Source organism: Loxodonta africana, chromosome 17 (genome assembly GCF_030014295.1).
Source record: "Loxodonta africana isolate mLoxAfr1 chromosome 17, mLoxAfr1.hap2, whole genome shotgun sequence".
Taxonomy (NCBI): domain Eukaryota; kingdom Metazoa; phylum Chordata; class Mammalia; order Proboscidea; family Elephantidae; genus Loxodonta; species Loxodonta africana.
In genome coordinates this window covers 4,153,633-4,179,546 of record NC_087358.1, presented here as the reverse complement: position 1 = coordinate 4,179,546, position 25,914 = coordinate 4,153,633, and the positions used below count along the sequence as shown (strand labels likewise).

At 46.5% G+C, this 25,914-nt stretch overlaps 1 protein-coding gene across 1 annotated transcript in view; it reads left to right on the top strand.

Annotated features, from left to right (window-relative positions):
• The first annotated feature begins 425 nt into the window (after window positions 1–425).
• Window positions 426–25,914, top strand: part of KL (klotho) — a 35,103-nt gene continuing 9,614 nt past the window's right edge. Inside the window, exons 1-3 of the mRNA XM_064270253.1 lie at window positions 426–1,247; window positions 22,290–22,800; window positions 23,998–24,266. Coding sequence (XP_064126323.1) covers window positions 426–1,247; window positions 22,290–22,800; window positions 23,998–24,266 — 1,602 coding nt within the window. The remainder of the gene's footprint in view (window positions 1,248–22,289; window positions 22,801–23,997; window positions 24,267–25,914) is intronic.

The following is a 25,914-nucleotide window of genomic DNA, read 5'->3' as shown; positions in this document are numbered from 1 at the left end:
CAGGTTTCCTCGGCCTCAGGTGGAAGACAGGGAGAGCAGGTGCTTCCCGAGGCGGCTGCGGGAGCAGCTTTCCTGGGTGTCAGGGGTTTTCCGGCGGCCAGGCAGAAACCCCGCGCCGGACTGTGCGGAAACTGCTCAGCTGCTTCCCTCCTCTTCTCCCCGGAGGGCGCGTGGATGGAAGAGCAGGCGCACGCAGAGAACTTCAGGGCTGCCCTGTCGTCCTCTCTGCGGCTCCAGGAGCAGGACCGGCATGGGCCGGTGCGCCCAAGTCCGAAGCGGCACCCTCACCTCGCCTAGTGCGCGCCGCTCCCGGGCCCGCTCGCCGGGTGCGCCCCCGCCCCTGGTCCGGGTAATGATTGCCCACGGGGGCGGGGCGCGCGGATAAAGGGCGCGCGCGGCGCTGCCAGCGCCCGGCTCCGCGCAGCATGCCCGCCCGCGCCCTCTATCCGCGCGCCCCGCCGCGCCGCCCCCGGCCGCTGTCTCCGCTGCTGCTCCTGCTGCTGACCCTGGGCGGCCGCCTGCGCGCCGAGCCCGGCGACGGTGTGCGGACCTGGGCCCGTTTCGCGCGTCCCCAGACCCCCGAGGCGGCCGGCCTGCTGCACGACGCCTTCCCCGACGGCTTCCTCTGGGCCGTGGGCAGCGCCGCCTACCAGACCGAGGGCGGGTGGCAGCAGCACGGCAAAGGCGCGTCCATCTGGGATACCTTCACCCATCACCCCCCAGGGCTCCCGCGCGACCCTCCGCTCGCTGGCCGGCCGACGGGAGCCCCGTCGTCCTCCCCGCCCGCCACCGGGGACGTGGCCAGCGACAGCTACAACAATGTTTTCCGCGACACGGAGGGGCTGCGCGAACTCGGGGTCACCCACTACCGCTTCTCCATCTCCTGGGCCCGGGTCCTCCCCAATGGCAGCGCGGGCGCCCCCAACCGAGAGGGGCTGCGGTACTACCGGCGCCTGCTGGAGCGGCTGCGGGAGCTGGGCGTGCAGCCCGTGGTCACTCTGTACCACTGGGACCTGCCCCAGCGCCTGCAGGACGCCTATGGCGGCTGGGCCAACCGCGCCCTGGCGGACCTCTTCAGGGACTACGCCGAACTCTGCTTCCGCCACTTCGGCAGTCAGGTCAAGCACTGGATCACCATCGACAACCCCTACGTGGTGGCTTGGCACGGCTACGCCACCGGACGCCTGGCTCCCGGCGTCCGGGGCAGCGCGCGGCTTGGGTACCTGGTGGCGCACAACCTCCTCCTGGTGAGTGCAAGGGGCCGCGGAGGGCGCGCGGAGGAGCGGAGGCGCGCGTGCCATGGGGCGCCCAGATCTCCCCGCGAGCCCAGAGGAGGCCTCCTTTGAAAGCGTTTGAGAGGTTCCCTCCGGGCTCCCACCGCCGGGGCAACTGGGCAGTTTGGACTTCCCTTGGAAGGCGTGGAACTGGAAACGGGAGGGAGAATCTTCAGGGCGCTCGCGAGTGAGTGTCCCCTAGGGCCCCTGCGTCAGTAAGAAACAGGAATCACCCGTTTGTCTGAGGGAAAAGGGAGCTCTTTTCCATGGGGTGTGGAGGGATTATTCTTAGAGGTCAGGGCGGGCGAATTCACAGAGGTAGCGAGGGGAGAGTGACGAGGGTGGAGGAAGGAAACGCGTCTGTCCGAAGCCACGCAGGTAGCTTTGCCCTGGGCCAGAGCTTGTGCCATGTAGGAGTTCAGTAAGGTCTGTCTTGCTTGCGGCACAAGTTCACACTCCATCCACGGTGAACGTGTCCACAGCGCATCTCCAGAATAAGACTGGCAAAAATGTGTTGCCAGTTGCCGAAGGAGGAAGGTTGGGCAGTATATGGTGTTCTTTATAATGTTTCCTCTTTTTACGCATTTTCCAAGAGTTCACTTTCCCCCTCCCCCAATTTTTTCTCCGGAGTAAAAAGTTGGGGGAGGGGGAAAGTGCATATCCTGTAGAGCGGGGCTTGAACTGACTTGACTTAAGCTGTCTTTGGAAGTTGGTTCTACGGTAGAGTGTAGAGTCCCTACGGCATCGGCCAACCTTACCCAGTCATCGCTGGTACGAAGGTCTCTTCCACAATCCTCAACAAAGCTGGGCATAAAAATACAGAAACAACTTCAGGGTGACACAGATTGTGTGTTACCATCCCAAAGTCCACAGTGCTCTCTCCAGTTGAAAGGGTCCGTACTTTATGAGATTATTAGCCTGACAACTAATTTTAACAACAGGTTTCCTAAATTTGGACGGTAGGACGTACCGATATGCCACAGTCAAGTTGCTCTGAAAAGATGTCTTTCTCTTTTCTTCCCTTTTCTTAGTGTTCAAAATTAGGTCTCACCTGTTTGGGGCGTTCCTTTATAATGATGTCGGTGGTTGGGTCAGTTTCTACAGATTTTTGGATCACGATAAAATATTTTATATACACGTGGAAACATTTTAATAAAAGTGTTTAAATGTACACCTCTTTTACCGTATTTTGGTGGACTGTGGGCCTACTGAAAGACCTATTTTTAAATTTAGGATTAAACCACATATTTTGAACAAATTCAAGACAAAGACTACGTCTAAATGCTTTTAATTGAAGCCGTAGAAAATTGAAACAGAACAGTACTGGGTTATTGAGTTGGCTTAATGCCTGGAGCTGGTTGGTAAATGTTAAGTGCTGATAACATGGTTATAAGGGCTAAATTAGATTTCCTGTCAGGTCCACAAAGCTTGTTTGCTACCACCAGTCACAGAAGCCTGTTGGGTTTCTTTGACAAATTGTCATTTTAGTGATTTTACTCTGATGCATACCTTTTTATAAGAGTACTTTAGAGTAATGTCTAAAAACTTTTTCAGTCTGTGAATATTTCAAGGATCAAAAGACCCTAAAAACCACCTACCTGTTTATGGTTGGTGACAGAAACACTAGGGGAAGAACCTGCCCAGCTTTCGAAGAAAAGCACAAGGAAATTATCCATTTAGAAACCCAGAGACCCTATAGGATGGAGTAGGACTGCCCCGTAGGGTTTCCAAGGCTACAGTCTTTATGGGAGCAGACCTCCTGAGCAGGGGCTGGTGGGTTCAAACCACTGACCTTTCGGTTAGCAGCCAAGTGCTTAACCACTGCATCACCAGGGCTCCTTTTATCAATTCTTACCAGACACTAATAAGTGATTTGTGGACCACCTGGAGGTCCTAATGGACCATTCCTGCAAAATTAGTACTTCAGATTTAAATAATACGCACTCTATTTTTATGGTATATATAATAAACCCTGTATGTTTACAAAAGAAGACAGTTGTTTTTCTAGTGCCTTCTGTGATCACTTCATGCATACGATAAGGAATTTGGAGTGCCTGAGCTATCTGGTATTCTGACATTTTAAATAATCAACGAGCTTGGGGTTCTTATGCGCATCCTCAGCCCCGATTAACTTTTCAGTTATATTTTTGAGTCCTTACCCAAAATTTTGCCAAACGCTCACCATCCTTCCCAGAAATGCACTGGACTTTGTATTCCTAAGAAATTAGTAACAGATGGACACCTGGTTTTTGCTGATGCCGCACACAAAATGTTAGTTGCTGTAAAATATTAATTTTGCTTTCATGTGTCTTTGGGCTTGAAATTTAGTCATTCTTGTAGCTTATGAAGAAGTAAGTTGCCATTGTCAGAGAAGACTTCTTAATTTTGTTGTGCGAGATGTTTTCATTCTGTCTTCAGTGTTCTTTTTTGATGTGTTTGGGGGCGGTGTGTGAAGGGGGATGTTTTGAGCTTCTTTGAAAAGGTAAAGCATATTCTGCAGAGTCTGGTAAGACGACGTCTCAGCCTGGCAGAGCCCTGGCCCTTTACATTGACAGGTATCATCAGCGTCTAGCACATTCCTTGGCCCTCGGGGATCCCATCCTGGTGAAGGTGGAAGCTGGCCAAGGCCTCTCTCCCACCCCTTTCTGTGCTTCCCTTAATTTACACATGGGCTGAGGAGAGCCCCTGGGGAAACGGGGCCTTTATGGGGCAGTACTCCTCTGTCCTATAGGGTTGCTATGAGTCAGAATCGACTCAATTGCAATGGGTTTTTTAGGTACTTGGTGAGCCTTGACACAAAATGGCATGTGTGTGTGTGTGTGTATGTGCGTGTGTATGTGCATGTGTATGTTTTGTGTGTGAGAGAGAGAGGGAGAAAAGGATCAGGCCACTGTTACTGCTGCTGGTCCTTACCCTGGAGCCACCCTCAGAGGCATTTGTAACAAATTTGGCCTCAACTCTGGCTATGGCCAGCCCTCACTCCCGGGATTCTAGCCAAAGTGACAGTCTTCCTGTTGTTCCTTGGGGGATTTATTGTTTTTAAATTTGTTGTTGTTATTGAGAATATTCACAACAGAACAGACACCAATTCAACAATTTCTACCTGTACAACTCCGTGGAGTTGGTGACATTCTTCTAGTTGGGCAACCATCCTCACCCTCCTTTTCCCAGTTGTTCCTCCGCCATTGACAGGAACTCACTGCCCCCTAATCTTCCTATTAACCTTTTCAGTCGCTGTTGTCAATTTGATCCCATATGGATAGTTCTTAAAAGAGCACAATGGTCAAGATAGACATTTTGTTAGTTAAGCTAAACTATTGTTTGATCTTAAGAAGGCTTCAGGAAATATTTTAGGTTTAAGGTTTACAGATTTTCTCAGGGCAGGAGTTTTAGGGGTTCACGCAGCCTCAGTGGCTCCAGAAAGTCTGAATTCCATGAATATTTGAAATTCCGTTCTGCGTTTTCCCCTTTTTGATCAGAATTCTTCTACAAAATATTCGATCAAAACATTCAGTAATGGTAGCTGAATACCATCCAGCTCTCCTGGTCTCTTGACAAAGGAAGCAGTTGTTGATGGAGGCGATTAGCCACACATTCCATATCCTCCTTCCATTCCTGACCTCCTCCTTCCTCTGTTGTTACAGGCAGATAGAGACCAGTTGTCATACGTTGAGGGCTGCTTGCAAGCATTTAGGATCCTAGGCACTAGACAACAAACTAGGAGGTAGAACAGAAGTACTGAACACAATATTAGACTAACTAACTGGGATGTTCCATGAAACCATGACCCTAAACCTCCAAACCAAGAAATTAAATCCCATGAGGTGTTTGGTTGTACACAGGCAGCCTCAGCAGCTGCTGTTTTTTGTTGTTGTTGTGAATATACCTATTACACAACTCCTTGGGGGCCTTGTTACTAACACTTGTCTCTGCCTGGAATGTTCTTCCCACCCGTCCTACCCCCATAGCCACAGAACGAGCTACCCATCTCCTTTCCGTTTTGGATCAGAAGGCACTTTCTCCATGAAGCACACCTGGGCAGCCCTATTTGAAACTGCTTCCCCGTGCCGCCCAGCCTTACAGAGTTATTCTTGGCTGCCCAGGAACGCGTGCCGATTTGGGGACCAGTGGGGAGAGAGGGATTCACCCAAATTTCTAGGTATTACAAGTGGAACCCGGGAAGAATTTCTTGGGTCTGATTTTCTAGCCTCAGAATAGAACAAGAACAATTAAAAACAAAAAATCTCTGGCATAATGTAAGCTATTGAAAATGCAATTTGAGGTTCCTTCTGAAATCCCCAAACAGAAGTTAATTCTTTGGATTTAGAAGTTGCTCAGCACTGAAGGCCAGGAGGTTTATGTGTGTTAATTAACACCTCTGGCTGCACGTTGGCAAATCAGTCAGGCCCGAGCACCGGGAGACCAGTGTTTTGGTGAAGAACACCCTTCGGAGGTGATTTATGGTCACAAAGGGGGACCAGAAGGACAGGTTTCCCTAGACCTGGGGCTGGGTGGGGGGATTGCTGCTGCCCTTCCACACTGAGGCTGAGGAGCAGGCCCCTGGGCTCACGTGACTCTGCTTCTTGGGAAGGGAGTGGCTGGGGGTGGAAGGTGAGCTTTCGTTCCGTTTACCATTGACTGTGCTGCTGCTGCTGTCGCCCTCAGGTGATTCCGACTCCCGGCGACCCCATGTGCAGAGTAGAACTGCTCCATAGGCTTTCAAGGTTGTCACCTTTCAGAAGCAGGCTGCCAGGCCTCTCTTCTGAGGCACCTCTGAGTGGGTTTGAACCGCCAACCTTTCAGGCTAGTCGTTAAGCACTTAACTGTTTGTGCCGTTCAACTGCCTTTTACACTGGATTAGGGTTTTTTTTTTTTTTTAATTTTTATTGAGCTTCAAGTGAACGTTTACAAATCAAGTCAGACTGTCACATATAAGTTTATTTACACCTTACTCTGTACTCCTACTTGCTCTCCCCCTAATGAGTCAGCCCTTCCAGTCTCTCCTTTCGTGACAATTTTGCCAGTTTCCCACTCTCTCTGTCCTCCCATCCCCCCTCCAGACAGGAGATGCCAACACAGTCTCAAGTGTCCACCTGATACAAGTAGCTCACTCTTCATCAGCATCTCTCTCCCACCTGCTGACCAGTCCCTTTCATGTCTGATGAGTTATCTTCGGGGATGGTTCCCATCCTGTGCCAACAGAAGGTTTGGGGACCATGACCGCCGGGATTCCTCTCGTCTCAGTCAGACCATTAAGTATGGTCTTTTTGTGAGAATTTGGGGCCTGCATCCCACTGCTATCCTGCTCCCTCAGGGGTTCTCTGTTGTGCTCCCTGTCAGGGCAGTCATCGGTTGTGGCCGGGCACCATCTAGTTCTTCTGGTCTCAGGATGATGTAGGTCTCTGGTTCCTGTGGATTAGGGTATATTAAAATCTGTAAGGGTACATGTTAATTTGTAGAAAATTGATGGCAATGCAAACAAATCTTGTCTGGTAGGAACACTTGAATTTTGTCTGTAGAGTTGCGAATAAAAAGATGACAACCATAGTGTATTTAACGAAAGGAAAAGAAAAATTCAGTGAGCACCACCACAAACAAACAACATGCCGCTTCTCCTCGGCTCGTGGTTGTCCCTTACCCTGTTCCACATTTCCCATGGCACTCATCATCTCCTAACATATTCACAGGAGCCCTCGCCTACTAACCAAAAGGTCAGTGGTTCAGACCCACCCAGCGGATCCTCAAGAGAAAGACCTGGCAATCTGCTCTGGAAAAGATTATTGTTGTTGTTAGATGCCGTCAAGTCAGTTCCAACTCATAGTGACCCCACAGGACGGAGTAGAACCAGGGGGCTTTCAAGGAGCAGCTGGTGCATTTGAACTGCTGACCTTTTGGTTAGCAGCCGAGCTCTTAACCAGGGCTGTGCCACCAGGGCTCTCCGGTAAAGATTACAGCCTAGGAAACCCTATGGGGCAGTTCTAGTCTGTCACATGGGATCGCTGTGAGTCAGAATTGACTTGATGGCGCCTAATGAAGACAACAACAAGCATACTTTATAAGTTACTTATTTGTTGGGTTTGTTGTTCATTATCCCTCCCTCTGCTAAAATGTAAGCTTCATGAGGGTAGGGATTTTTGTCTGATTTGTTCACTGCTCTACCCCAAAGCACTAGAACCGTACCAGGCATGTAGTAGGTGGTCAGTAAGTGCTTGCTGAATAAAAATATCCCTGACTTAGACGAGTGACTTTCAAACTTTCTTGACCTTCACCACAGTAAGAAAGACATTATACATCTTGGCACACACACAGCTGAAACAAATGTTTCAAGACATAATATTTGCCCTTACTGTACGCAGTGTCCTCCCTTGCGTGGTGTAGATGGCTAACGCGCTCGGCTGCCAGCCGAAAGATTGGAGATGCGAGTTCACCCAGAGGCTCCTCAGAAGAAAGGCCTGGTGACCTACGTCTGAAAAATCAGGCGTTGAAAACCCTCTGGGGCACAGTTCTGCTCTGACCCACGTGGGCGCCGTGAGTCAGAGCCGACTCCAGGTCGCTGGCTACGAAGTGCGCCCTGGGGCTTTCTCATCTGTCGTATTTCGTTTCAGTTTTTAAACTTGCCGGGGCTGCCAGGCACCTATTTCACGACTGGGGCCTGTGGCATGAAACACCCTGACTTACGACTGTGGAGCAGCTGCTGCCACGAAGGCAAAACGGGAACGGGGACAGAGTACAGACTGACTTCCCGCCACTCGCTGCTCCACAGGTGTAGCCCCGCAGGGTTTCCTAGGCTGTCATCTTTATGGAGCAGATCACCAGGTCTTTCCTCCTCGGAGCGGCTGAGTGGGTTCGAACCGCCAATCTTTTGTTTAGGAGCCGAGTGCTTCACCGTTGCACCACCAGGGCTCCTTGTGAGGCACAGGGAGAACATTTAAAAAGTCAAGGGGACCATTATGGAAAAAACACATTTTTCTCATTTTTGTTGGAATCAGAGAGCATTGCGGAACTGAAATCCTGAGGGTGCTATCGGGTTACTTTGGCGATTGCGGTGGCTGAGGGACCACGGGACAGGCTTGCTGACCTTGCAAATATATCACTTATCTGCGCCCCTCATCCTCTTGTCTTCTCATCTAGCGACACGTCTCCCTACCTGTCCCCTTATGGGGAATTTTGCTGATATTAGAAAAACAGACACACACAAACCAGAAACTGAACCCCTCCGTGTCTCGAATAATAAGGCTGTGATTAACGGACTGGACGGATTCAGGTTACAAGCTGGGTGTTTTGTTAACAACACAGCACCCACAATTTGGAAGGATTTTTGGGCAGTGGGATTTAGTGTTAAATAGAATGATTTGATTCGACTGAATTTGATTAGTTCTGTGTGGATAAATTAATGAGGCACGAAGCTTAATCTGTCCTTTACTGGTGTATTTATCCAAAGTGAGTTATGAAAACATTTTTATTTCATTTTGAAGGAAGTTTTTAATTAAAAACAAATGAATAAGGTCTTTTATGTAACCTGCTTTGGAAAAGTCCAGACAAAACCTTCTCAAATGACAACTCCAAAATTCAACATGATTTTTAAAAATCAACCTTGGCCTTTATTCTGCCCAGTTGTAAGAGTGAGACCCTGGGTGGCATAAACAGTTAAGCGCTTGGCTGCTAACTGAAAGGATGGAGGTTCAAACCCTCCGGTAGCACCTTGGAAGAACGTCCTGACAATCTAACTCTGAAAGGTCGCAGCCATAAAAACCCTATGGGTTTTTACTCTGCAACAAATGGTCACCATGACCCAGGATCAACTCAATGGCAGCTGGTTTCGTTTGGTGTTTTGTTTGTCTTTTAGCTGAGTGAATTTTTGTAGAGTCATCAGTTTGGTTATGCATGTATTAAAGAAGCCTATGCTTGCAAATCAGAAGAAAGGCCTGGCAACCTGCTTCTGAAACATCACAGCCTTGAGCGTTCTAGGCAGCACAGCTCTATGTGCACACGTGGTGTCGCCATGAAGCGGAGCTGACTTGTCTTTAATGCTTGAAATGACTAACTTGGAGGAAAGGAGAACTTATTAGAGGGACACGAGAGTCACACACAGAATAGAAGTGCCCCAGGGCTTCCGGACTTTGCCTGGTTGTAAGGGTGAGTCCCTAGGTAGTGCAAATGGTATAGCATGCAGCTGCTAAGCGAAAGGTTGGAGGTTCAAACCCACAGAGAGGCACCTCGGGAGAAATGCCTGAGGATCTACTTCCGAAAGGCCACAGCCATGAAGACCCTATTGCACAGCTCTGCAACACACGGGGTCACCGTGAATCGGAACCAACTGGATGATTTTGAAAACCAACCTTGGGCTTTATTCTGCTTAGTTGTAAGAGTGAAACCCATCAAAGAGGGCCCTCTTCTTTCTCCATTACACCACACACACATCACACCCAGACCACCTGCATACACACACACACACCACACATGCCATAAGCACACACACACTAGTCAGGCCCAAACCACCTGCACACACACACTACGGACCACACACACACGCTACTGCACACACGTACACCACACATGCACACTACTTGTACACAAACCACTAGCACATACACACCACACACATACTATATACCACGTGTACACACGTATACTGCACGCACACACACACACACACACAGAGTACTCAGCTTGGCTCCCCACTAGCACATACACTCCACACACATAATATACCACGTGTACACACGTATACCGGGCGTGCGCACACACACACACACAGAGTACTCAGCTTGGCTCCCCACTAGCACATACACACCACACATACTATATACCACATGCACACACACACACACACACAGTACTCAGCTTGGCTCCTTTCCCTCCACCTGCAGAGGGTCCTTACCTTGTCAGCAACTCCACATTCATTTCCTTCAGCTCCAGGGAGGGAGTGACTCTTGCCTCCAGCAGAAGACTCTCAGGGAAGATGTCTCTTTGGTCTGGCTTGAGTCATTCAGCTTGAAGTAGAAAAGGATCCAATCTTCTTTTACCTTCACAGCTTTCCCCGGAAACTACCGCGTAACACTGAGTGTTTCATGAGAGCAGCTTTTGTACTTTATTCGTGTTCAACATCCTAGAACCTAGTATGATAGTCAGTGCACAAACCAAACACCAAACTCGTTGCCATCCGGTGGATTCTGACCAACAATGACCAACAATGACCCCATGTGAAATGCCCTAAGGCATTTCCAAGGCTGCAGTCTTTATGGGGGTAGATCACCAGGTCTCTCTCCAGTGGAGTGGGTTCAAACTGCCCACCTTTCGGTTAGCAGGGGAAGGTTAACCACAGTGCCACCAGGGCTAAGTACACAGTAAATGCTTGTTGTTGTTAGGTGCCATCAAGTCAGTTCTGACTCATAGTGACCCAATGTACAACAGAACAAAACACTGCCCAGTTCTGCACCATCCTCACAATCCTTGTTACGCTTGAGCCCATTGTGGCAGCCACTGCGTCAATCCATCTCATTGAGGGTCTTCCTCTTTTTCACTGATCCTCTACCTTACCAAGCATGGTGTCCTTCTCCAGGCACTGGTGTCTCCTGATAACATGTTCAAAGTGCATGGGACGAAGTCTCACCATCCTCATTTCTAAGGAGCAGTCTGGCTGTACTTCTTCCAAGACAGATTTGTTCATTCTTGTGGAAAACCAAAAACCAAACCAAACCCAGTGCCATCGAGTCGGAAGTCCATGGTATATTCAATATCCTTAGCCAACACCACAATTCAAAGGCGTCAGTTCTTCTTTGGTCTTCTGTATTCATTGTCCAGCTTTCGCATGCGTCTTCCCACTAACCACCACTGCCATTGAGTCGATTCCAACTGATAGCGACCCTATAGAACAGAATCTTAGGCGACTGAAAATACCTTGGCTTGTGTCAGGCACACCTCAGTCCGCAAAGTGACATCTCTGCTTTTTAACAATTTAAAGGGATCTTTCGCAGCGGATTTATCCAATGCAGTATGTTATTTGATTTCTCGACTGCTGTTTTCATGGGTATTGATTGTGTATCCAAGTAAAATGAAATCCTTGACAACTTCAGTAGTTTCTCCATTTATAATGATGTTGCTTATTAGTCCAATTGTGAAGATTTTTGTTTTCCTTATGTTGCGGTATAATCCTTACTGAAGGCTATAGTCTTTGATCTTCATCAGTAAGTGCTTCAAGTCCTCTTTGCTTTCAGCAAGCAAGTAGATGCTTAATAAACCTATTATATTATTGTCCATTTCTCAAAACTAGTGGATGCTAGAATTTCTTGTGAGTTCTAGAGGAGATCTAATCTCAAATTTAGTTCTTTCCAAAATCCATTGCTGTTGAGTCAATTCTGACTCATAGAGACCCCATGCGACAGAGTACAACTGTCCCATAGGGGTTCCTAGGCTGTAATCCTTATGGGAGATCACCAGGTTCTTTCTCCTGCAAAGCTGCTGGATGGGTTCGAACTGGCAACCCTTTGGTTATCAACTGAGCTCTCAACCACTGCTCCACTAGGGCTCTTTCTTAGTCCTTTAGGACTGAATAATAAAGAGCTTTAGCAACATATATGCAGCAGGAATTAAGGTTCACCCTGAATACCTTCCTAGAAACCTGAATTAAACGTTATGACCTTTAACACACCAGTGGATTGGCCTGGGTGGAAAAGTCTTCATGTTGGGATGACGCTGTATTTTCTTTTTGGGAGAATATGGAGGTATGTTTTTCTTTCCATGTTATATATGCAGTAAGTAAAGTTATATATGTGGCTTCCAGGGAGAAAGACCTGGTGATATGCTCCCAGAAGGATTACAGCTTAGGAAGCCCTATGGGGCCGTTCTGCTCTGTCACATGGGGTCACCATGAGTTGGAATGGACTTGACAGCACCCAACACAACAACGAGAAGTCATGGCATACCCTGAAGCCCCGTGAGGGCAGAGATTTTGTGCATTTACTCATTCCCAGCAGGTATGGGCCTGAACACATAGTAGGTGTTTAGTAAATATTTGTTGCATAGAGACTAAATTTCTTAGCATGAGAACTAAGCCATTTATCAAACCGAAGCTGTTTTGGGGTGCCGTCGAGTTGATTCCGACTCATAGCGACCTCATGTGGCAGAGTAGGACTGCCGCGTAGGGTTTCCTGGGCTGTCAACTTTACGGGAGCGGATGGCCAGGTGTTCCTCCCGTTGAACTGCTGACCTTTCAGTTAGCAGCCGAATGCTTAACCATTGCTTCATCAGGGATCCTAAAAAAAACCCTGAAACCAGTCACTTTCAAAAATCTGCAAACTTTTGAGCCTCTGGATCCTGAGAAAGAAGAAGTCTGGCTGAAGGCAGCAGCCATGCCACCTCTCCAGGCAGACTCATTTTTCAGTCTGGTTTTGTATTACATATGAGCCGTCAGCTCTAATATGTCCCCTTTTATTGCCTCGATCGAGTCAGTTACAATGGGATTAGACTGATTGTATTAATGGCCCCTATTTCATTATCCCTTCCTGTATCCTGTGTAGATGACTATTTTTGAAAAATTGCGTGTTATATTTGATGGTTGTTTCGTGGATGGCTGCTTGAAATTCTATCAGAATGGACTGCAGGGCATAAACCACCAAGAAATCCAGATGGGAGCAAGAGGAATCAACTGGTCCCAAACCATGGGCACTACGCTAGTGGGCACACTTGTGTGACGACACCGGATAGGGATTTGCTGGGAAGCAGCCCTCACCCAGTGGCTCCTTGGGAGAAGGACCTGGAGATCTGCCTCCGTAAAGATGGCAGCCTAGGAAACCCTGCGGGGCGCAGCTCTGCTCTGTCGCGTGGCATAGCCAAGAGTCGGAGTCAACTTGACAGCACCTAACAACACAGTAAGTGCCTTCCTGGCACAACGGTTAAGCACTTGGCTGCTCACCAAAAGGTTGGTGGTTTGAACCCACCCAGCGGCTCCAACAGAAGAAAGACCTGGCAATCTGCTCCCGTAAAGGTTACAACCTAGGAAACCCCACGGGGAGGCTCTGCTCTGTCACCGGGGGGCACTATGAGTCAGAGTCGACTCAATGGCACCCAGCAACCAGTCGTTATATGATTGTGATACCTGTTCTTGAAGCTGTGGTGAACCGAGACCAGAAAGAAAAAACAATGAACCTGCAATGCTGCGAAATTCTTCTAGACCTTTGATGTTTTCCAAAAGAGTGCACCTTTAACTTACAACTAACTTAGTATCCTGAGGGCTCTTACCGAGGGGGGAGTAGACACAAAGGAGCCATTTGAATTCTTTTCTTTTTTTGAGCTTCACTTCAGTTCTTTTACCACTGGGCTTAGTAAATGTAATTAAGATATTTGCAGGATTATATTAATCCCTTAAGAATTATTGCATTTCAAATTTTTAAAAATTTAAGGAATGATAACAAAAGGTGCATTGTTGCCACTGAAATGTGTGTGAGTGATTATTAACGCCAGCGTGTCTGCTCCAGTGTTAGACTCCTACTCAGCTGCCGACCAGCATCTCCACTGGGAAATCAGATACACGGTCAGGACAGAGCTTGACCCTTCATCCCTTCCCTTCCTCAGTCCCTTATTTTTTGCTTTCTGAGTTGTCCTTTGATGCTGCTTGTAACATCCAACCCATCAGCAAGTGCTGCTGACCGTGCCTGTAATGACGGTGTAAATATGACCCATTCTCATCATGTAACCAAACCAAAACCAAACGTGTTGCCACTGAGTCAATTCCAACTCATAGCGACCCTATAGGACAGAGTAGAACAGCTGTGGAGCAGCTGGTGGGTTGGAACCGTTTGGTTCGCAGCCAAGCACTTTAACCACTGTGCCACCAGGGCTCCTGGCCTAAACCACGGCCGTCTTTGAATGACAGCAACAACTCTCCTGCTTTCATCCTGCCTTCCGAGGGTCTACTCTCCACGTAGCAGCTGGCCATCTTTTAAAAACCATAAATTAAATTACACTCCTGCCATACCTGAAAAGTAAACAATAACATGCCAGTTACAATTCCAAGAACATTCCATTTATTGGTTTATTGAATCCTCATAAAGGAGTCTGGTGGTACCATAGTTAAGTGCTCAGATGCTAACCGAAAAGTTGGTGGTTCAAACCCGCCCAGCGGCTCCATGGGAGAAAGACCTGGCAATCTGCTCCCGTAAGGACTACAGCTAGAAAGCTCTATGGGAAGTTCTACTCTGTCATATGGGGTTGCTATGAGTCAGAATCGACTCGATGATACCTAACAACAATGACAACAATGTGCCAGTCAGTTTCAAGTGTTTTCCGTATGTTAAGGAGCCCTGGTGTCCCAGTGGTTAAGCACTCAGCTGCGAACAGAAAGGTCAGTGGTTTGAACCCGCCAGCCGCTCCTCAAGAGAAAGACCTGGAGACCTGCTCCTGTAAAGATTACAGCCCTAGGAAACCGTATGGGGCAGTTCTCCTTTGTCTCATGAGGTTGCTAGGAGTCGGAATTGACTCTGTGGCACCCAGCAACAGCTGGTTAGCAGGAGTCCTTGGGGGCTGAAAACAGTTAAGGCACTAAGCTGCTAACTGAAAAACTGGAGGCTTGACTCTGCTCAGGGGCACCTCGCAGAAAGCCCTGATGATTTCCTTCAAAAAAGTCAGCCATCGAAAGTCCTGCGGAGCACACTTCTGCTCTGACACGCGTAGGTCGCCGTGACGGGGCACAGCTCTGCTCTGACACGCGTAGGTCGCCGTGGGGTTGTGCTGAGTTGGAATTGTCACGATGGCAACTGCTCAGCTGATTGGCAGAATGGATAAGAAAGACTGTATTCATTCTATCTAGATTTTTCGGACCCCAGATCACGAGGTCTAAATAGATGCTGGGGAGGAAGCGAGGAGGGCATCACAAAGCAGCCTGGGCTGAGCCCCAGATCGCATCATTAACCCACCGGGAGAGAAGACAGCAGTGTCCTCAGCGCTCCCCGTGGCAAACCCCATCACGTATTCCTTTACTGGTGTTTGGCCGAAAGTTCCATATTTCAAGGTCTCGGAAGTAAAACAGAGTGAAGCTACCAATGATAGAGAATTTTTCTGCTTGACAAAGGGTTCCCTCTGCCCCGGACCCTGTGACCCGGTTCTTACTGCCCACCTTCAGTCCTCCACGTCTGTGTATTACACACTTACCCTGTCTCAGACATTTTGCTGGAATCTGAGGACACAGAGACAAAAGGCCTGATCCATGTCCTCCAACACCTACCATCTAAACAAAACCACCTAGTGTCGTCGAGTCAGTTAAATAAGTCCAGCGAAATATAGCTAAGTTCACTGAGAGAGGCCAGCTGTGGACACACATGGAATAGATATTTTACGGAGCGGCGGCGGCTCAGTGGTAGATCGGAGCGCTCTATACCCACCATGGACAGGTCAAGCAGGGCCTGCCCATCCAACTGCAATGAGCCATTTTCCTTTTTCGAGTTTTAATTTTTTCCTCTCTCCAAAGCAATGTATATGTATGACGGGAGATGAAGCATAGATGAGCAAAATGAAGAGAATAGTACTGCCTATAATCTTACCCCAAAATCTCTTAGAACAAGTTATAAACACTCCCAGATCTTTAAGCACATATTTTTCTTTATTAAAAGTGCTGTCGATCTGTTTTAAAACCGTTTTTTGTTCAGTCAGTATTTTATAAACATTGGTTACATGACAACGAACATTCTTCTGCATTAGTTATAATGCCTGGGAAGTAGTATTTCTAAGGAGCCCTGGTGGCACAGTGGTTAAGGGCTCAGCTGCTAACCAAAAAGTTGGCGGTTCAAAGCCACTAGCCACTCTGCGGGAGAAAGATGTGGCAGTCTGCTTCCCTAAAGATTACAGCCTTGGAAACCCAGTAGGGCAGTTCTACTCTGTCCTTCAGGACCACTGTTGGAATTGACTTGACAGCACACAACAACAGTAGTATTTCTTTAGTCATGGTGACCCTATGTATGACAGAACAAAACGTTGCCTGGTCCTATGTCATCCTCATGGTCACTAGCATATTCGAGTCCACTGTTGAGGCTGTTGTGCCGATCCATCTCACCGAGGGTCTCCCACGCCCTTGCTGGCCCTCTACTTCACCAAACATGATGTCCTTCTCCAGGGATTGATTCCTCCTGATGGCGTGTCCAAAGCAAGCTAGTCAGATGCTATTCTGTCATGCTCCATAAGGTTTTCATTGGCTAATTTTTGGAAACAAGTGGACAGGCCTTTCTTCCTAGTCTGTCTTAGTCTGGAAGCTCCACTGAAACCTGTCCACCATGAGTGACCCTGCCAGTATTTGAAATACTGGTTGTATACCTTCCAGCATCGTGGTAATGCACAAGCCAACACAGTGTATGGGCGTAAATGCAGCTGAAGATTGGACATTTCAATCGTTTTCAGTGTTTTCCTGTTGTAAGTAATATTGAGATAAACATTCTTGTTCATATCCTCATTTCCCTAAATCCTTCTTAATACCTTTATTAAATCTCAGTCTTAAGACAACAAGTTTATAAGATTAACGTACGTGAAATAATTAGAAAGTAACACAAGACCGTATCTTTTTATTATTTTTCCTTGCCTGTTGCAACATCCTAAGTGGTGGCCTGTCCCACACCCTGCCTTATAATATATATATTTTTATGTGTTTTTGGTCAAAGTTTATGTGGCAAATTAGTTTCTCATTTAACAATTTCTCCACAAATCATTCAGTAACGTTAGTTACATTTTTCACAAGTCAGCATTCTCTTTAACTGTGTTCTGGTTGTTCCATTTCCAGTACTCTAGTTTCCCTTTCCCCTTGTCTTCTCATTTTGCTTTAGAGTAATTGTTGACCTTTTGGTCTCTTATAGATGGTTTTTTAATGGAGCACCGTATTCAGAGGTGATATCCTTTATTTTGCGTGCCAATCTGTTATTCACTACAAGGTGATCTCAGGGGATAGTTTTGTTCAGGGTTTAAAGAGCATCCTGGGGCAGTAGTCTCAGGGAGTCCTCTGGTCTCAAGTGGTCCAGTAAATCTGTTTTTTTTTCCCACCCCTAAAGAATTTGAGTTTCATTCCACAATTTTCTCCATTCCATCAGGGTCCATTTATTGTGGCTCTGATCAGAACAGTTGGTAGTTGTAGCCGGGCACCATCTAGTTCTTCTGGTCTCAGAGTAGCCGAAGCTGTGGCTTGTGTAGGCTGTTCGCTCTGTAGACCATTTTCTTCTCTGAGACTTTGGTTTCCTTCTTTCTCTTTTGCTCTTGAGGATGCCTCATAGTATTTGATTGATTCAAATCTACCCACCGGAAAATGGATTGAACTGCCTCGTGAGGAGGTGGGAAAGCAGAGTTCAGTTCGGTTTTACAGACAGTGGGGTCCTCCGTATGCCAGAGAAGGGGAAAGGAAACTCCTTGGGAAGCTCAGTCTGGTGAGGGAGGTGCTATTTTGACATACACTGAGTGATGTTATAAGGTGTGTGTAAGACTCTGAGGGTGCCTGGAGGAGGAAGAGGCAGCTTAGAGAGGAGGACCTGGGTGTGGCGAGGGACGTCCTGGAGGAGATGCTGCACACAGATGACCACTGAAACAGGCTGCTCTACAGAGCAGTCAAGGAGCCCTAGTGGTGCAATGGTTAAGCACTCAGCTGTTAACCGAAAAGTTGATGGTTCAAACCCAACCAGAGGCTCTGTGGGAGAAAGACCTGGCAATCTGATTCCATAAAGATTACCACCTGAGAAACCCTTTGGGCAGTTCTACTTGGTCATGTGGGTTCCCTATGAGTCGGAATCGACTTGACGGCACCTAACAACAAAAAAACATAGCAGTCAACAGATGAAGAGGGGGTTTGGCGTGGAGTGAATGGTTAAACCAGTGATACCCCAGGTGCCTTCCAGTGCTGCACATTTATACTGATGGGTTGCTAAGGGTTGGAATCGACTCGACAGCGATAGGTTTTTTTGGTTTAAAATCATTAACTACTTAACAGGCACTTTCACCTGCATTATATCACTGAATACCCATCATGTTCCTATTACAAAAGAGATATTATTCCCCTTTGTACAGATAGATAACTGTGGCTCACACTGGTAACAAGGAGCCCTGCTGGTGCAATGGTTAAGTACTTGCCTGCTTACTGAAAGGTTGGTGGTTTGAACCCACCCAGTGACTCTCTTGGAAAAAGACCTGTTGATCTTCTCCCATAAAGATTACAACCTAGAAAACCCTATGGGGAAGTTCTGCTGTATCACACGGGGTTGCCATGAGTAGACATTGACTCCATGGCACCTAACAACACCACCACACTGGTCATAGAGAGGTTGTTGGGACCCAAACCCCAGTCTTTTCTACTCCAAACCCCAGGTCATACCCATGACATTGACAGCTGCTGTGGGCTGAACCCTCCGGGTGGTGTCTCTGTTGCCTGGAATGCTCTTATCTTTTGGTCTACTCATACTTTTGAGTGAGAAGGAGTAATCATTCATGGAGACTCTACTGTATGCAAATTCTGTGCTAGGTGTTTTACATAAATGATCTCATTTACTCCTCACGACAGTCCGAGGAAGAGACACAGGAGAGTTTGGCTTGCCTAGGCTAAGTAACCATGGCCACGAACACACAAATAAGATGTGAAGAGGCAGGAATTTTATCTGACATCAAAGACCACATGGACACTTCCCTGTGGCCCAGGCCATTTGTCATTTCCTTACAAAACATTTCCTGAGTCACATCAGAGTACTCAAGGTTAGAAGAGTGGTCCATGACTGAGCCACATCAAAGCAACCAAAGTTAGAACAGTGGCCCATGACCGAGCGATGTCAAAGAACCCAAAGTTAGAAGAGTGGTCCATGACTGAGCCATGTCAAAGTAGCCAAAGTTAGAAGAGTGGTCCATGACCGTGCCAGGTCAGAGTACTCAGCTTAGAATAGTGGCCCACGACTGAGTCACGTCAGAGTACTCAAGGTTAGAGTAGTGGTCCGTGACTGAGCCATGTCAGAGTACTCAAGGTTAGAAGAGTGGTCAATGACTGAGCCATGTAAAGTACCCAAGGTTAGAAAAGTGGTCCATGACCAAGCCATGTCAGAGTACTCAAGATTAAAAGAATGGTCCATGACTGAGCCATGTCAGAGTAGTCAAGACTAGAAGAGTGGTGCATGACCAAGCCACATGAAGTAACCAAGGTTAGAAGAGTGGTCCATGACCAAGCCATGTCAAAGTACCCAAGGTTAGAAGAGTGGTCCATGACCAAGCCATGTCAAAGTACCCAAGGTTAGAAGAGTGGTCCATGACTGAGTCACGTCAAAGTACCCATAGTTAGAAGAGTGTTCCATGACCAAGCAAGGTCAGAGTACTCAGAATAGTGACCCATGACCAAGCCAGGTCAAAGTACTCAAGGTTAAAAGAGTGGCCCATGACCAAGCCAGAGTGGTTCATGACCGAGCCACATCAAAGTATTCAAGATTAGTAGAGTGGTCCATGATGATAAACAATTCTATTTTATAAGTCTTACTTCAGCAATCTGAAAATTTACCCTATTAGGAAGTTCTTGGATTGCTCCAACTCCTATCTGACCCCTCCCCTGTCCCACATCCCAACTTTTGATTTACAGAGGGGTGACTTTTATATTTAGGAAATGACCGCCCTGATGATTTCATGACCTAGTGTCCTTATCACTTCAAACTGGGCCAAGTTAAGACAGTGCTTTGGTGGTGAGTCCCAAGAGGTGAATTCCTGAGTACCAGCCTGGACATTCCTTTTCTTTCCTGTTTTTCTCTTAAACAACATCATGAGATTTCCTGTCACTGGAGAAAGAGGGACTAATAAGTGCTCGTGGTGAGGAAGCAAGAGAAGGGATAGGAGATACCACAAAGCTAGAACCTACAGAGCACATAGGCAAATGCCACTGTTCTTCTGATAAACATATCATTCTTTGCTTGTTGAGGGTCTTACTCATTTTTGCTGACCCTCTACTTTACCAAGCGTGTCTTCTTCCATGGACTCATCCCTCTTGAGAGCATGTCCGAAGTACATGAGATGAAGTCTCACCATTCTCACTTCCAAGGAGTACTCTGGCTGTATTTCTTCCAAGACAGACTTACTCGTTCTTCTGGCGGTCCATGGTATATTCAATATCAGATTACATAAAGAAAACCATATGGGGCTGTTCTTCTCTGTCATGTGGGGTCACTATGAGTTGGTTGGAATCAACTTGACCGTGCTCAACAATAGCAGATACTCATTAAGAAACTAAAAATGAAATTTAGGCATAAAATATTTTATCCCATTGACATGTTTGGCCAAACTCATCAGAATGGTGATGAGGCCATTTTTGGATGCCAGCACTGCAATGAGACACAAGAAGAATACTTAGGAAAAATGAAGATGGTATTTGGCATTCCAAGGGAAAGAGCTTCTTCAGGCCCAGGGATTGGAGTGAAAATTGGCATGATCATCTTGGAGAACAGAAGGAGTAAACAAAGAATGCAAATCGAGTTTCCAAAGAGGATATGCTAGGGAAAAAATAGGCTGATAAGTAGCACTTGTATTTGTAGAAAACTTTAAAAAACAAACAGTTGCCATCAAGTGGATTCCAACTCATGGGGACCACATGTGTGATCTTTCTGGAGCCGACCACCAGGCCTTTCTTCCAGGGTGCCTCTGGGTGAGTTCGAACCACCAACCTTTGAGTTGATAGTCTAGCACGTAACCATTTGTGCCACACAGGGGCTCCTTGTAGAAAAATAAAAACCAAACCAAACCTGTGGCCATCCAGTCAATTTTGACTCATAGCCACTGTAGGACAGAGTAGAACTTCCCCATAGGGTTTCCAAGGCTGTAATCTTTACAGAAGCAGACTACCACATCTGTCTCCTTCGGAGCAACTGGTGGGTTTGAACCGCCGACCTTTCAGTTAGCAGCCAAGCAATTAACCGCTGTGCCACCAGGGCTGCTTTGTAGAAAAATAGGGAGAGCAAATCAAGGAATTTGAAGGTAAAGAGCAACTTGGTTCAAATAGGGGAGAACAAACTATGACCCTTACTATTCTTTTAGATAAAAAGGAAATAAATGAAAACAAGACATTGAAAGTAAGATTTTATGGGAGCGTATCTCTGCTTTTATGGGTGCAAACACTTTTCGTGGCTGTAGGAAACTCCTGGCTGAGTGCTGGCTAAACAGGGAGCCCTGATCTGCTCACAGCGGCAGCACTGTTGGTGTTTTCTGCTCTGGTTTGTAGCCTGAATGCTGGTCCTGCAGGCAGCCAACAATGATGGGGAGCTCTGGAGCATGGGCCAAGGCTAAATATCGGAGCTGGTTCTTTAATTCCTGGAGCTAAGTCTTCTTAGGGAAGAACAAAGATCGTGAGGCCATGTGTTAGAATTTTAGTTATGAGAGAAGAATAGAAAATATAATTGACTCTGACAACTTGAGTCAAATTGGAAAACTCCCCAGGTCTTAGGATAAAAAAAATATAATTCTACTTAGAAATTCCTGATGTCTTCACAGATGTGGGATTTTTTTTTTTTAATCCATTAATTAAAAAGCACATAATCCAAAGTCAATTAAATAGTAAGATATTTTAACAAATTCTTATTTCATGAACTTCTCAAAATGTGAATAATAACTACACACACCCAACACAGAAATTCACGTTTTTTTTCACTGGCAGGAATCATTCTAGTCATGGTTTTGGTGGGAGTTATCTATCTCTAAAATAATTTATTGGTTCTAATTGATTTTTACATTTTGAGGTTCTCTAACCTGTTGCCGTCAAGCCGATTCTGACTCATAGCAACCCCAATGTGCCAGCGCAGAACTGCCCCATAGAGTTTTCTAGGTCATAACTGTTACGGGAATGGATCTGCCAGGTCTTTCTCCCACGAAGTGGCTGGGTGGGTTCAAACCGCCAACCTCTAAGTTAGCAGCAGAGCTCTGTTTATTGTGGCTTTAGTTATTAGGTTATGTGATGAGAAACAGATTGACCTCAATTCAGTGTGTGTTACATTTTTAGTCTCAATCAGAGACAATTCACCGTGGTTTTTCTCGTTGTAGGCTCATGCCAAAGTCTGGCATCTGTACAATACTTCTTTCCGTCCAACTCAAGGAGGCCAGGTGTCCATCGCCCTAAGCTCTCACTGGATCAGTCCTCGAAGAATGACTGATCATGGCATCAAAGAATGCCAGAAATCTCTGGACTTTGTACTCGGCTGGTTTGCGAAACCCGTATTTATTGACGGTGACTACCCTGAGAGTATGAGGAGTAACCTTTCATCTCTTCTGCCTGAGTTTACCGAATCTGAGAGAAAGTTCGTGAAGGGGACAGCTGACTTCTTTGCTCTTTCCTTTGGACCTACCTTGAGTTTCCAGCTGTTGGACCCTCACATGAAGTTCCGGCAGTTAGAATCCCCCAGCCTGAGGCAGCTGCTTTTCTGGATAGACCTTGAATATAACCACCCTCCAATATTTATTGTGGAAAATGGCTGGTTTGTCTCGGGGACCACCAAGAGAGATGATGCCAAATCTATGTATTACCTCAAAAAGTTCATAATGGAAACCTTGAAAGGTAGGACTGCAGCTAGAATTCTAATGTCCTGCCAAAACCCACTGGAATAGCAATCATTAGGATTATCTATAATCAACTGTATGCATTTGTATTGTCTAATAATAACGTAGAAATTCATTTTGGCAATAGCAGGAATGCATTTATGTAATACCTTTCTAAGGTGCCCTGGTAGTGCAGTGGTTAGGCACTCAGCTGCTAATTGGAAGTTGGTGGTTTGAACCCATCGGCTGCTCCACTGAAGAAAGATGTGCCAGTCTGCTTCCGTAAAGATGACAGCCTTGGAAACTACTCTGTCCTACAGGGTGGCTATGAGTCGGAATCGACTCAATGACAATTTTTTTTTCCTTAATACCTTTCTAACTTGGGGCCTTGAGGAACTAAAATCAATTTTTAAAACTCATTTTGTAAATAGAGAAACTGGGTTATAATATGTGAAATTACTTGACTTTCAGAGTTACTAATCTAGACTTTCAGATTGTTAAGCATAAAATAAATCCCAAGATTATCTAGCTCTTTGTATATGTCTTTGAGTTCTTACTGCTTTTACTGAACACAAACACGTTTTAAAGAAAAATATCCACATTTTCTAGGGAAAAAAGTAAACATTTCATGCTTTTAAAGACTTTATTCATTTATTGCATCAGGCACAAAGCTAGGTGCCTAGGATAGAAACTGGAACAAGACATCTTTCCTGCCCCTGAGGGGCACACACTGGAAATAAAGAATTATCCAGTCTTGGTGCTGGGGAATCAAAATAAAAACATACTGGAGATAAGCTTATCTTTAAACCAGCTCCATCGAGTCAATTCTGACTCGTGGAGACCCCGAGTGGTTCAGAGTACAGCTGTACCCCATAAGGGTTTTCAATGGTGTAACCTGTCAGAAGTTCATTCGAGGCACTTCTGGGTGAATTTGAACCATCAAATTGGTTGGTTGACAAGTGCTTAACTGTTTCCATCACCCAGGGACTGCTAAGCAAACTGAGATAAGCTTATTTTTAAAAAATATTTATTTGTAGATTAGGTTTGGTTAGAGCTTTTGAGAATGAGAAAATGAGAAAAAACTCTCGATTTGCCAAACAATAAACGTGATGTTTAATTTATTTCAATAAGTAGTAAAACCCTCAAATGCTCTTGAATCATGAGGTGAATGCGCAGTGAAGGGTCATGTTGTTCTTGTCCTTTCTTCCCTTTGCAGCCATCAGACTGGATGGGGTCAATGTCATCGGGTACACTGCGTGGTCGCTCATGGATGGCTTCGAGTGGCACAGAGGGTACAGCGTCAGACGTGGGCTCTTCTATGTTGATTTTCTAAGCCAGGATAAGAAGCTGTGGCCCAAGTCTTCAGCCTTGTTCTACCAAAAACTGATAGAGAAAAATGGCTTCCCGCCTTTACCTGAAAACCAACCCCTAGAAGGGACATTTCCCTGTGACTTTGCATGGGGGATTGTTGATAACCACGTGCAAGTAAGTCGGCTGACAAAACCCTTCAGCAGTCTCACGTGTCCCACCACTAGTAGGTATGGTAATGCGTCCTCATGAGGCTGGGTGTCATGCCACGTGGTTAAGTCTTTGGGCAGAACGTGGCTCTTAATGAGCACATTGAGCAAACCATTTGGAATGTGGCACCCTTCTCTCCAAAAATCTTCCTAGCTACGTCTTGCACTCTAAATCAGATCCGAAGGGAAAGAAATTTAAAATATATGAATATCTAAGGTCTGGTAAGAAAGTAACAAGCCCTGGTGGTACAGTGGCTAAACGCGTGGCTGGCGATCAACAGGTCAGTGGTTTGAGCCCACCCACTGCTCCTTGGGAGAGAGATATGGCAGTCTGCTTCTGTAAAGAGAGATTACAGCCTTGGAAACCCTATGGGGCAGTTCTAATCTACCCTATAGGGTCACTATGAGTCAGAGTTGACTCAACAGTGACTTTTTTTTTTCTTTTAAAGAAAGTAAAAAGATAAAATACTCTCGCTTATATAGTGGTTTTTAAGCCTTTTTAAAGCAGTTGAGTTCTTCGATGGACAGGATATTCACAGAACTCCAAAGTGTGCGAGTTTCCACTGGAGCTCCTGAGATTGAAGCAGGAACAGGAGGCAGAGCCCCCTGGATGCAAAACCGAGGATGCACTGAGCTTCAGAAACACGTCAGGAATCAACACCCTTGTTCCAGTCGTTGTGAAACAGTGTGGAAGTTCAACCAATATTTATCGAGAGCTTATGTAGTTAGCCCTCAATATCATTTTTAATTTTCCTAATTTTAAAGGGATTTGTTTTCTAGAGTCTGAATAAGTAAGCATTTATTAGATGCCTAGTGTAAATACACCGAGGACTGCCAGAAAAACAAACAAATTTTTCTTGGAAAAAATACAGCCAGAATGCTCCTTAGAAGCGAGGATGGTGAGACTTCATCTCACTTACTTTGGCCACGTTATCAGGAGGGTCCAGTCCCTGGAGAAGGACATCATGCTTGGTAAAGAAGAGGGTCAGCAAAAAAGAGGAAGGCCTTGAGCAAGATGGATTGACACAGTGGCATAACAACCATTGTGAGGATGGTGCGGGACCAGGTGGTGTTTCCTTCTTTTGTATATAGGGTCACTATGAGTTGAAACTGACTCGACTACACCTAACAACAACTAAATAGGAGCCCTGGTGGTGCAGTGGTTAAGTGCTCAGCTGCTATTGGAAAGGTTGGCGGTTAGAACCCACCCAGCGGCTCCGAGGGAGAAAGACCTGGTGACCTGCTCCCGTAAAGGTCAGAGCCTAGGAAACCCTGTGGGGCGGTTCTGCTCTGTCACATGGGATCGCTGTGAGTCAGAACCGACTCAGGGGCACCCAACACCAACAACAAAAAGTGTGTACAAGGGTTAGTTGCTAGGTCTGCTCAGATAAGGGGAGCGCTGGCAGGGAACACTCTGAGGATGATTGGGCTCCTGCCTTCAAAGGAGCAAAGGAGTCTCTGGCGGGAAGACAGTGGATCACAAATAATGGAATGGAATGAACCACCACCTGGTGGTAGGTAAGCAGGGTAGGTTGGGTGGGAGTGGGTGCTGTTGAATGGAGTCTGAGTATGAAAGTCGTGACCAAAACAGAGACTGCATTCAGTACCCACAGACA